At 34.4% G+C, this 13,459-nt stretch overlaps 1 protein-coding gene across 1 annotated transcript; it reads left to right on the forward strand.

The window, feature by feature from the left end:
- The first annotated feature begins 8,269 nt into the window (after positions 1-8,269).
- Positions 8,270-9,995, forward strand: LOC106673259 (FMRFamide-related peptides type HF-1). The gene has a single exon (XM_024229513.1). It carries the CDS (start codon positions 8,700-8,702, stop codon positions 9,825-9,827), a length of 1,128 nt encoding a protein of 375 aa, XP_024085281.1. The 5' UTR covers positions 8,270-8,699; the 3' UTR covers positions 9,828-9,995.
- Positions 9,996-13,459: the final 3,464 nt, after the last annotated feature.

The raw sequence follows: 13,459 nt of genomic DNA on the forward strand, positions 1-13,459 counted from the left end.
GATACTTAGTCGACAAATACGGCGTTATATATTTTATATTATTTTGATATTAAGAAAACTGCCCTGGACTTAATTACACCGCACGTTCGATAGACCATTTTCCTCATGTCATCATCTAATTAATAATATTTAGTAATTGATAAAGTTGTAGAACTTGACATCTGTGCAATGACAATTCCTTCTGTTGGGTTTAATATTATAGTAATTTTAAAAATTTTGAATTTAGATTGAACTTCATGTCCGGACTTCAGGGCTGAATTGGCATAAAAATCGTTCATACATTTTTTTTTTTTTTCAAGTAAAAGCTATTGAAAAGCATCGGCCTATAGGCTTTTATGTATTCAAATATTTAAACGTTTATTTCACTTTTATATACGGTAGGATAGGAATAGGATGTTTCAGGAGTAGCTGAATTTGTCAGAGCTACGAGTGAAGAATTTATAGAAAAGCACCTCCATTTTCAGTTCCTCCTAACACGCAATATAAACAATTTTTAAAAAAATTGATAACCGGGGTTCTTTACGGCAATGTTCAGAGAGGAAAAACTGGAGAAAACGCAGCGAAACACCGTCCAAAACTCCAAAGGCTGATTACACCCTAAGATAAAGTGTATTCGGTGGGATTAGAAGGGGGTCCAGCTTTATTATGAGATTCTTCCGCCTAACTAAACCGTTAATTATTGTGTATACATTGTATTAAAGTCAGCTATCGACGAAAAACGACCGAAATCGACTAATCTCAAGATTTTTTCAACCGGGAATAATACACGTCCAAAATCGTTGGAGCTTGACTGTGATGCCCCACCCAGCACATTACCTAGTCATTACCACTTCAGATTTTCACAGCCTCCGGGCTCTGCAAAATTCTATTAATGAGAAAAACTTGATTTGATTTGAAGTCTGCGCAAAACACATCGCAGAGTTAGTTCATTGCTCAAAAATACTTACGTTTTGGGAAGAGGGAATAATAAAATAACATGGCAAGTAATAGTGAAACAAAATATTTTATATATTGTTGATTAAATTTATTTTCAAGGACGTGACATTTTCATTGAATTTACCGTAAAAAATGAAATAAAAACTTTACGGGCTTGACAACCCTATAAATGACTTGTGACCGAACGACGACGTAGCTAAGTAGGTTAAAATATTTTTTTAACGAAAAACAAAGTTGATATTATTTTTCGTACCCTTAAAAATCTATGAATAAAATTTTTCGAAAAATCGATTTTTTCCGAAAATTATTCCGAGGGAAAATATGGTATCCGTAAATAAATCAGAACCGGCAATTCGTACTGGTTTTTATCAGTTATACTGACATAAAATCTAAACATAATTTATAAATTCTGAAAATAGACATATTCCGCATTCGGACGGTTTTGATGACATTGAATTGGGATCAAATCCATAGGAGTTATGAATTTGCCAGCATAAAACTCTATTCGGAGAAAAGAAAAACTGCCCCCGGTTGATCCAGGCAAAAAGTGTCTGCTTTTCATGACTAAAAATTCATATTTAAGGGGTTTACAACATGCTTATAACATATCCGAATTGTTGTTCCAAACAAAAATTTTTTTGGCCTACTTTACTGAAAGTGTCTTTTGATTTTTCTAACTTTTAATAGATCTAATCTCATGTATTACAATCATACATATTACTTCTTATGCTACGTAAAAACAAATCCACTCGTATACAGGGTTCCTTTTTAGATGACCTGGCTGAATTTCTCTTGAACCAAAAAAAAAAATCTTGTGTATTATTTTTTAGCCTAGTTTCAAATTTTTAACTTTCTTTGGAGAAAAAATTATACAGGCTACCTCAGGCCCTATAGATCAAATTTCAAAATTTTAAAAACGACCCTATACATCTTGGCACAACGTTTTAACGGATTTTTTACGTTGAAAACAATGGTGCAATTGGATTTTGGAAATTGCTCAAAAATGACAAAGGTATTGCAAAACGTTTGAAAAAAAACATCATTTGGTTTGCTAATTATTAATCACATTTCATGTTAGAACTGCCAGCCTAGCGTAAAAATGCTAAGATTTCTCTTTTTTACCACTCTTCACCGGTGCTCAGAGTGACAGAGTCAGGGGAGATGGATTGACATTGACAAGCATTTTCTACCCTTTGCCGCAGTTCTTCAATTGAAGTTGCTAGGTTGTGATTGGCGTAGACACTGTTTTTTAAATGGCCCCACAGAAAATAGTCAAGTGGAGTTAAATCGGGTGACCGAGGAGGCCAACAGATCGGGCCATGAGGTTCTTCTATCCACCTATACCGGAAGTGAGGATTCAAATAACGTCTCACTCGCAAAGAATTGTGTGCCGGGCATCCATAATGCTGGAGGTCTCTTTACGAGGAGGAACATCATGTAATAGTGTTGGTAAAAACTTCCACAAAAAAAATGTAACTGAGCACCATTTAAATTATTTTCGTAAAAGTAAGGCCCAATTAATTTATTCCCGAGAAGTCCATACGAAACGTTGATCTGTGAACCACCTGATGATGACAAGAGTACCAAATGCTCGGATTTTCCTCTGCCCAAGTTCGAAAATTCCAATGGTTTAGCATGTCATTAAAGGTGATTTGGATTCATCAATCCATAGGATGTATGGAAGAACGTTTTCTTCACCCTCCCAAATCGACATTTGTGCAAGGAACGTTAGACGTCTGTCATCCTCAGAGTGCTGAAGTTCCTGGACAAGATGAGAGCGATACGGCTTAAAATTGTAAGCCCGGAGTACATCTCTGATTTTATTTTTTTTTAATCTAAAACCCTTCCAACATTTCGGAGAGAGGTTTTTCGCGCACAGTAAAATATTCACTCCTCGTCGAAATTACGCTGCCGGTTTCTTGGTGATGGAACAGCAGCTGATCCGTCCTCATTTTGCGAATAAACGTTTTGCGGTTTACTCTGGGGTGATCAGTAAATTTCTGGGAGTACAACATGGCTTCAATACCAACATCATCAATAAAGCAGTCGTACATATCAACGCGTTGTTGATCGGAAAAATGTGCTCTTCGGTTCATTTTGAATGGAATACTGAATGCAACGGATAGGTACTATTGTTTTTTACTAAAATTTATTTACCTCCAGGAATTAAGATTTGCTCTCGTAATGCGAGTTTGACGAACAATGACAGAATGTAAACAATAAAGGCAATTAATGTTTATTTTAGTGAAGAAGCAAATTATAGAAATTAACAAACGAAATTGGTTTTTTCAAACTTTTTACCATAACTTCGTCATTTTTTGACCAATTTAAAATCCAATTACACCATTGTTTTCAGCGTAAAAATCCTTTAAATCCTCTGTCAGGAGTTTTCATATGTATAGGGTCGCATTTGGAATTTTGAAGTTTAACTGGGCCTGATGTACCCTGCATTTTTTTTTTAATAGCATCATAGAAATTCGGCCATCTAAAAAGGACACCCTTACCCTTGAAACACTTACACAATAAAGGCAAAAAACTATTAAAAAATGAAATTACATATTTTTTCTCGGATCCTAGGGCCCATTGGTTGAAACGATCAGACGTGTTTCTCATATTTTTGATCTAGTTTCACCAATAAAACTTTGATTGAAATCAGTGATCCCATATCCCTAATCTCTACATATGAATGTCATTTTTCCTGTTTTTAACTTTAATTATATAGAATTTTTAAGAAAACTATTCAATGGTCAAGGTAATGAGTCAGAAACCTCAACTGCCTGTCGAGATTAACACTTTTGGGCCTGGTCTCGTATGCGAGGATTGTGTTTCTTATTTATGATCAGCCAAGACGAGAAGTAAACAATAATAATTAGGTTGGAACACCAAGTCGTTACAGTTAATTGAAAGTCTCAACTGACAAATTATGCTGAATAGCTCTCATACAACGCGTACAGTCACGTGTCGAGAGCGGTTCAAGTTATTAAGTTATTATTTTAATGATAAAATGAAATCACATTTGAATCGAAGCAGTGTAAAGGAACATTTTAACTTGTCCTGCAAAAAAAATCCACCTGTTCAATTTTGCGCGTAAAAGTAATTATTATTGAAGTTTTCTGTACAAGGAACCTTCTGTTCGAACAGTGTGGAAGGAAAAATTCCTCATAGCTTCATTTAAATTTGTTGTTTCTGATTTCCGGTCCGGCTGTCCTCGCTGTTTTCGTCCATCATGCGCATTTCCCTTAACTTCATTCATGGGTTTATGTGGGTCCTTTTCCTTTGAGGCAAACAGCTGCTGCACTAGTAAAACAATTAAATAAAAACCCTAATGATTCTATGATTATAATTTATGTTTCAGGAATTTTGGGAGGCGGCGGAGTCGTAAGAAATATAAATGGTCATCTGAAAAGGGGACGCAGAGAGCTGGTCAATTTTCACCTGATGTTGCAACATGCAAAAAACATCTAACATTTTAAAAGTCACACAAACAAACAAAAAAAAACTTTTTTAAATTAATTTTTATTTATTATTTTAAAAAAATCAAAATTCCTTATGCTTAATCTTCATAAATACTATTTTTGTTTAAATTTTGTGGTTGGGGGGGGGGGGCTGCGAATAAACAGGGAAAAATTGGACCGGTGGTTAGGTTAAAAGTATCTACAAAGGATAATTAATGTAATGTATAAAAAATAAAACTTTTTTCTTTCAGAGGACACCTCAAAAGTAACCGACTTTGGGACATCATTGGAAGATTGGCCAGCCGAACTGCATGAATAATGCTGACGAGCAACGTTCACCACCTCTTCATGCAAAGTACAAAGGATCAATTTTTTATTTTATTTTATTTTATTTTTGTTTATTGGAACAGTTATAGAAATATACTAGGGAAGATAATTATAGTAAGAGGAAAGGGTAATAAACAAAAATAATTAGTACTACTGACAATAATAATCTCTTTGGGCGTCGGTGGCCGCAACGGTTTAGGTGTTGACACGGCGCTCATCACTTAAGGTAAAGGTCCCGGGTTCGAAGCCAGCAGCCCTGCATTCGAACCCGACATACTTACTTTTTCAAAAACACCGACACCCCGAGGGTTGATATGACCTGTGCTGTTGCGAACCCTCGTAAAAAAAAAAAAAATAATAATTTATCTAACAAAGACGATAAACAAAACATATTAACAACGGACCAATCACAACTTGCCAAATTTGTACTTTAGATTTTTTCGTCAATTAGCCTTTTTCAAACTTCAAATTAACCCTTTTTTTAATTTCAATTTTACCCGTTCTTTAAAGTATTAAAAAACTTCGAAGCATGTAAGCATGTAAAGTAAAATTGTCTTGTAAAATAAACGGTGTATTTGACCTTTTTTTTTTATATATAAAATAATTGGGCTCTTAGAAGAACATATAAAAATTAATTACAATTAAAATTTAAAATAGATAAAATAAAATATAAAGCCAAACGATTCTTCTTTTAATTACAGAAATTGTGATATTCAAGAGCTTAATTATATTTTTATAAACCTCAAATTGAAAAAGTCTGTTTTTATATTTAATTTTATATAATTTTTCATTTTAATCATAATTAATTTTCATATTGTCTTCCAAAAGCTCAATTATTAAGTTAAATTATTTTTTTTTATAAGCAAAAATTTTTCTTTTAGTGCTTACATTCCACACCATCTCCTAGTTTTTATAACCCTTTACAGAAAGGGGTAATTGTACGTGATACGAAAAAAGTTGAAATTCAAAAAAGTTAATATCAAATTAAAAAGGATCAATTTAATGAAAAATAGCTCTACTAAAAAATCTCAAATTAAATGAAGAATAATTTGTTTTTATATTTTTATTATATATCTTTTAATATTAATTGTATATCATTTCCATATGGCGTTCTAAGAGCGCGTTTATTAATTTTTTAATTTTTTTTTCAAATGCACGAATTTTACTTTTATTTACCTTTCATACCATCTCCTCCCTAGGTTTTTTAACGTTTTAAATAAAAGGGTAATTGTAGGTTAAAAAGGTTAATTTAAAATTAACAAGGGTTATGAAGTTAAAAATGGTTAATTTGTAGGACAAAAAGATTAATTTGAAATTTAAAAGGGTTAAATTAATGCGAAAAAGAGTTAACTTGATGATTAAATAAATTAATTATTGAAATTTAAAATTAAAATTTAAAAAAATTCAAAAAATTAAAATCAAATTGAAATTTCAAATTACAAATTACAAAATGATTAATTTTACGGAGATAATCTATATTTAAGAAAATCTCAAATTAAAAGAAGATTAATTTTTTATAGTTTTTATTTTATATCATTTTTAATTTTTACTTTAATTAATTTGCATATGCTTTCTAAGAGACCAGTTATTGAATATTTGTATACAATTTTTTTTTTTCAAACGCAGGAATTTTACTTAAGTGCTTACATTTCATACCAGGTTTTTTTTAACGTTTTAAAGGAAATGGTGATTGTAGGTTAAAAAGAGGTTAATTTGAAATTAAAAAGTATGTATTTGAAGGAAAAAATTAATTTGAAATTTAAACAGGTTAGCGTGATACGAAAAAAGTCAATTTGAAATTCAAAATGGTTCATATCAAATTAAAAAGGATCAATTTCCAGCACTGACTCTCGCGCGAGACGAGGATGCTCTTAGATCTCTACAGACAGCATAGTTTATATACCCCAAGTTACATCCCATCTTAAGCGTAATCAGTTTTAGTATAGAACCCTATTTTCTTGGTATGACTATAAATTGAATGCAGGAAGAGAATTTTACCTGAGAACAGTCAGGTAATTCTGGAGAGATTTACTATAAAAAGATGAGTGTTTAGTATTTAGTGATTGTTAATTGATTATTATTTGGAGGTCGAGAGATGCGGTCTTGGGTGATTTAGGTTTAGAAAAACATTTTCTTTATTGTGCCAACGTCTCGATCATGAGAAAATAAGAGAGGCGAGGTTGAGATGGGAAGTTAGTGCCCGAGCGGATCGAAGTCACGATAGTTCAAGTGGCAGAGCAGCGGCGTATTTAGCTGAAGGTCATGAGTTCGAATCCCGCTCGTAACATTGACTTTTTTATCTCAACCAATACCTTTCATAAATAATAATTAATTGAAAAATGTTAATTGGTCAATCGGACCACCAACTATAATGGGTTTCGATCTTTATTGAGATCATCTTTAGGGCCTGGGATTTATAAACATTGTTTAGATTATACAAACACATGAAAGATGTGAAAATGAATTTATACAATGATGTACACAATTTTGAAATTTTAGGTTTAATCAAAGACACACTAACATTACAGAGAAAACACATACTTTGAGTACAAATACTTTGATTAAACCTAAAATTTCTATATTGTGTACATCATAATTCGGAAATCGTGAAATGCGTTCTGGTGTGATGTAGGTTTCAGAAAAACATTTTCTTTATCGTGCCAACGTTTCTATCTTTATTGAGATCATCTTCAGGGCCTGGGATTTACAAACATTGTTTAAATTTAACAAATACATGTAGGATATGGAAAAAATGTGGTTTATATGTTATATTATATGTTTTGTGTGATGTGACTCAGTCTCAGCTACGCCAATATCATTAATCAAATTCAATATCGATAACATACATATATCATCTCATCACAAAACATATAATATAACATATAAACCATTCATCACATACCACACATCAAACATTTGTACATAGTCTAATTTTTGAACAATTTAGCTTTCCTTTTCCTAATTATCCCCGCCTATATAATCCTGAATGGATAATCTGGCCGAACCATTACCAACGTTTTTCCCATCGTCGGCTCTTTTCACCTCTATCACGACTTCCTTCCCCATCTCTTCAAAATCCAACGTATATAAACATAAAACAGCAAAATCTCACTGGCACTCTCAACTCGACACGCAAGAATGGCACAATTACACAGAAAACAAACATTTTGAGTGAGTAGAAATACTTTGATTGAATTTAAAATTTCTAGCATTGCATAATTTTTTTCCACATCCTACATGTGCTTGTTAAATTTAAACAATGTTTGTAAATCCCAGGCCCTGAAGATGATCTCAATAAAGATCGAAACGTTGGCACGATAAAGAAAATGTTTTTCTGAAACCTACATCACACCAGAACGCATTTCACGATTTCCGAATTATGATGTACACAATATAGAAATTTTAGGTTTAATCAAAGTATTTGTACTCAAAGTATGTGTTTTCTCTGTAATGTTAGTGTGTCTTTGATTAAACCTAAAATTTCTATATTGTATAAATTCATTTTCACATCTTACATTTATTTGTATAATCTAAACATAAATAATCCCAGGCCCTGAAGATCTCACGATCTCCAAATAATATTTAATTTAAAAAAATGAACTTAGTTCTAGAGGAGGAAGAGACTTGAAATGTGATCCGGAGGAGAGAGTGCTACGCTGACGACGCAGGTGGTAAGGTAGAATGCTAATTTATTTTTTATGGATGATACCGATGGACGATATGGATGATGGACGATTTTATGAAGCGGAAACGATTTCCTTTACTTTAAAAATATAAAGAATATAAAAAGTGACATTCGTAATTTTTAAGGTTTCAGTTCCGAACTATTGGCAACATAGCTTTGCGAACCCAATGGTAGTTGTGTAAAAACACTGTATACGTAATTCACTCAATTGGGGTGCAGGGAACCGAATTTAGGGTCTTTGGGCGATTTCGTTTGTCGATGTATTCTTTTTCTCTTTATTCCTGTTCCAGGTTGAAATGTTCGGTGCAATGTTGGTGGGGGCTTGGTTGCTGATACACCAGCAGTGCTGCGTCACGGGGGAGGCAGATTCAAGAAACCGATATTCCCTGTATGACCCGTTGACGAGAAGGAGTGCCCTCGAAAAGAATTTTATGCGTTTCGGCCGTTCTCTGTGGACCAGCGCCGATGACTACAATCAAAGCGAGACGATGGCGAAATTCAGCTTCCTGCGATTCGGAAAGAGCAAAACGGACAGTTTCACCGAGTTGGGCTCGTACGGCCGTGGAAACGAGGATATCGGACCGAGGGCGACGAGGTCGGACGACAATCCCGTCAACGAAAAACACTCCGACGGCCAGCAGTTCGACGAGATCAAGTTCGATCTAGACGGATTTTCGAGATTCGCAAAGGCCAAAGGGAATTTCATCAGGTTTGGAAGGAACGCGGACAATTTCATGAGGTTCGGCAGGGCTAGAAACAATTTCATCCGTTTGGGTAGAAACACGGAAAACTTCATTCGATTCGGACGAAACAGGGACGTCGTCCTCAGTCCGTGGACGGGGAAAAGGCGCATTCCCTCCATCTCAGAGGCGAAACGCGGGAAAGAGGATTTTCAGAGGACCGGGAAAAATGACAACTTCATGCGGTTCGGAAGATACAAAACCGGTGATTTAGATCCTTTGCAAGGGCGAGGGGAAGGAAACGAAAACGAACGGCCAAGACGGCGTACGAGGAGCACAAACGAGAACATCCTCCGTAAAAACCGCGGTAGGGGTTTCGTGGGTTTCGCGAGGCAGAAGGAGATGGACAAAGGGGGAGGATTTATACGATTTGGCCGTACTGGAAAAGAGGAAGGGAGCAGGTTCGACGACGAGATACAGTTCGCGAGCATGGACTGCAAGCAGAAGCACTACAGGCTTTCGAGGGTGGAAAGGGGAGAGAACGACGACGACCACCGTCTCCGTCGGTTGTTTCAATTTCAAAAGAGCGTCGGGATGGCGCCAAATTTCACGGCCCTCCTCCAAAATCGAATGGCTCCGACAATCGGTTCTTTCCCAACAGATTCTATGGAGGTGACGCTCAAAAACTTTTTCCACTTCTATTCAATCCTTTTGACAAAATTAAATGCAATCGCACTGAAGTAAAGAGTCACTAGTCGGCTAAATTATCCAAATCCAGTTTATTGACAAACGAACTCAGCTGATACCAATTGATGATTGAATTATTCAACCTACTCATTAAAGCCAATCCTTGTGAATATTTATGTTAATTTATTATTAAAATTCCTACAAGTATGATTAGTGTATTTTTTGAATGTAAAAATAAATATACGTGAAATGTGTGTGTTCCTACTTTATTGCTTTATGGACTTCCACCCCGAAGGGTTGTCACCTCCCAATATACTGCCCCTAGGGTATACCAGGGGAGTTCACCTACCCAGTTAAACGGCTGGGTCGCTAGTATCTCCCTTAAGCCAGATGCCCAGATCATCTCTTCCCAACCAACGGGGTTAGGCTCCAGGAATTTCAACAGCTCGGTCATTACAGCCCCAACACGTTCGAAATATAATTTAGCCTAAAACTAACTAACTTCTATCATACAGTTGCACAAATAAATACATTCACACCTATGTACATCCATAGGAATCCATCAATGTCAAGACCATTTGCTATATACATAAAATATTCTTCAATGTCGGCAAAAAAAAGAAGTTTAAACAGCAGCGGACGGAGTGATTATCCTTGTAGATCTTTTTTAGGTTTCCTTAATGTTTTCAGGTAATTGGCCCTTCTTCAGATTAACCTGCATCTTCGCCGTGAGGTAAAGATTATTCATTACATGAATTAGTTTTGAACTGATGCCTAGATTAAAAAGTTTTGCCCAGAGTTTATGCTAGAGTGAGTTGAATGCACAGTGAAAGTCCACAAAAATGTGGACGATCGAGCCTGTGGCTGTAGCCGTATAATGTTGTGAATCAGATAATATTTTATAATAATATTTTTTTAAACCAACCCCCTTATGTGGCTGGGTCGCCAGTATTCCCTTAAGCCAGATGCTCAGGGGATCGTCACTTCCCAACCAACGGGGTTAGACTCCGACACGGGCTGTACAGCTAAGTCATTTCAGCCCCAAAGGCATGTAAACTATAATCTAGCCTAATACTATCTATATTCTATGAGACAGTCGCACAAATAAATACGGTATTTGTCGGTAGAGTACTCGATATTCCTCAATCGGCCTACAAACAATATTAAACGTAGATATAATGATCTAATCTAAATTAAGGTCTATGAGGTACTTTTATAAAATTCCGCCATCGACCCTAAATACACCACAGCTGGAGGGTGCCATGATAACGCTATATTTCACCACCACTCCTCTTCACTCACACTAATAAATTCAGGCACTCAAACAAACAACATAATCACAAAATACATAAAACATAGCTGTATACAATAAAAAACCGACTCCTCCAAAATGCGGAACAGGGAACCCAGAAAAACGCTACTAAGGCTACATCGCTACTCGCTCACTGTAAGGAGCCAAGCCATGACAAGGTTCAATTACGTGGACACATCGAGCAACATCTGCATAAGGGCCACCTGCGTGGGCTTTGGCCTATTGCGTATGACCTATTCTTAATTGAGTAGGTACGATTCCTCGTTTCCGGCTCAAGTTCTCGGAGGGCTATCTACAGGTCGTACTTGTACTCGTCGCACTCTTCATACGCAAGAGCTCTCGGACAATCCCGCTCCTTGATTTATATAGATTATTAGATTTTATATAGGATTGCCATCGGAAAATTGTGCTTAAGCACGGCAGCGACTGTTTGGAAGGCTGTTTTATTACATATAAGCAAGTTATTGGTAGATATATAGTTTTGGGTATATTGAAAGCATTTATTAACATGAGATGTAGTGTGAGCGGGCTGATAGTGGACAATGAGTAACAAAGTCTTCTCCGTCAAATTAACCCTTTTTAATTTCAAATTAACTTTTTTTCCCTTTAAAAGTAACCATTTTTAAATTGAAATTAACCCCTTTTAACTTCAAATTAACCCGTTTTAATTTCAAACCTCTTTTTATGATGATGAAATATAAGCATACACATTAAAATTCCTTTACATTTGATTTTTTTTAATAAAAAATAATTGGGCTCTTAGACCATATGAAAATAAATTGCAATTCAAATTGAAAATGATATAAAATTAATTATAAAAGCAAATGATTCTTCTTTTAATTGCAGATATTTTTTATATAAAATAATTGTTCTCTTGAAAACGACAATTTCTCAAATTAAAAGAATCCATTATTTTATATTTTTTTAACTTTAATTGAAATTAATTATCATGTTTTACCAAGTAAATTATTTTATATTTAAAAAAGATCAAACTAGAAGAAGAATAATTCCTTTTTTTTATTTAATTGTATATTTTTAAATTTTAATTGTAATTAATTTTCATGCGGTCTTCTAAGAGCCCAATAATTTTATTTAAAAAAGGCAATTTTTTATGCTTTAAAGAAAGGGTTAATTTTAAATTAAAAAAGGTTAATGCAAGGTTAAAAAGGGTAATTAAAATAAAAAAGAATGTGAAGGTAAAAAGGGCTAATGTGACATTAAAAATGGTTAATTTGAGGGTAAAAAAATGGTAAATTGGAGATTAAAAAAAAAGTTCATTTGAAGTGAAAAAAAGGTTAATTTGATTAAAAAAATCCCAGTTAATACCTTTTCCTCAAATGCAGAAATTTTACTTTACATACATTTCAAACTATCCCATAGGTTTTTTTTTACATTTAAAGAAGGGTTAATTTGAATTTTAAAGACTTTGAAATTACAAAGATTTAATTTGACCGAAAAAAGCTTCAGTTAGATATTATGGATAGTGTGTGTTATGAAGGAATATCCAATTTTTGGCGAGCTGTTTTATTGTATATATAGTGCTTGGTAGATACCTTGTTTTGAGTATATTGAGAGTGAATGTATTTATTAGCATGTTTATGTGAGAGGGCCAATGGTGGAATATGTCTACTCCATTGTCCCTGAATTAGATTCTGACAGAATCAGTAATCCAGAAAAACCAGTTATCCCTTTTCAAATATCAACTTTTGTAAGAATCAAAACTTCGTACGTGATTGTGTTATTGTAAAACTTTGAACTCTTTCTCATTTTAATATGTCTAATTTCACTCCCTTCTCTTGAACGAGTGTGGGACTGGTGTCTCTCGTGGGCGGTGACCAGGAGGCAATTCTTTTGTGTTTAGAGTAGACCAAGCTAATTGCCTTTTATGACTAGTTCTATTTTGAATAATAAGAAATGTACAGTGGTGCATTTTTTTTGGAAAACAATTGTGATGGAAAAAAGCATCACTTCTATCGAGTCATGTCCCTTTTGTAGTGTATATCAAATCTTCTGTTGTTTGGAGACTCAGGATGGGCTGATTAATAAATAAATTTTATACCGCATAACTCTTAGGGTTTTAGCTTTATATGTTCCTCTTGAACTAAGGAGAACATTATTACAATACATACAATGACAGAGGAGTCAGTGGCACGAGGAATCTGATAGTTCAGAATTCAAATCCGTTAAAAAATAAAAATAAATAATTAAAATTCTCTTACTTTTTTCATTTTGACCTAATCCACTCTGACCTCTGTTATGTTATGTCACCAAATTCTGCTTTGACAACATGTTTCTTCATAAAATCCATCGTCATGAAATGTGGAATAGATGAACATTTTTATTTCTCTTGCAGTTGTGTAACAAGTTAATACAGTAG

This window comes from Cimex lectularius, unplaced genomic scaffold, assembly GCF_000648675.2.
Source record: "Cimex lectularius strain Harlan isolate CLEC.00 unplaced genomic scaffold, Clec_2.1 scaffold284, whole genome shotgun sequence".
Classification (NCBI taxonomy): Eukaryota; Metazoa; Arthropoda; class Insecta; order Hemiptera; family Cimicidae; genus Cimex; species Cimex lectularius.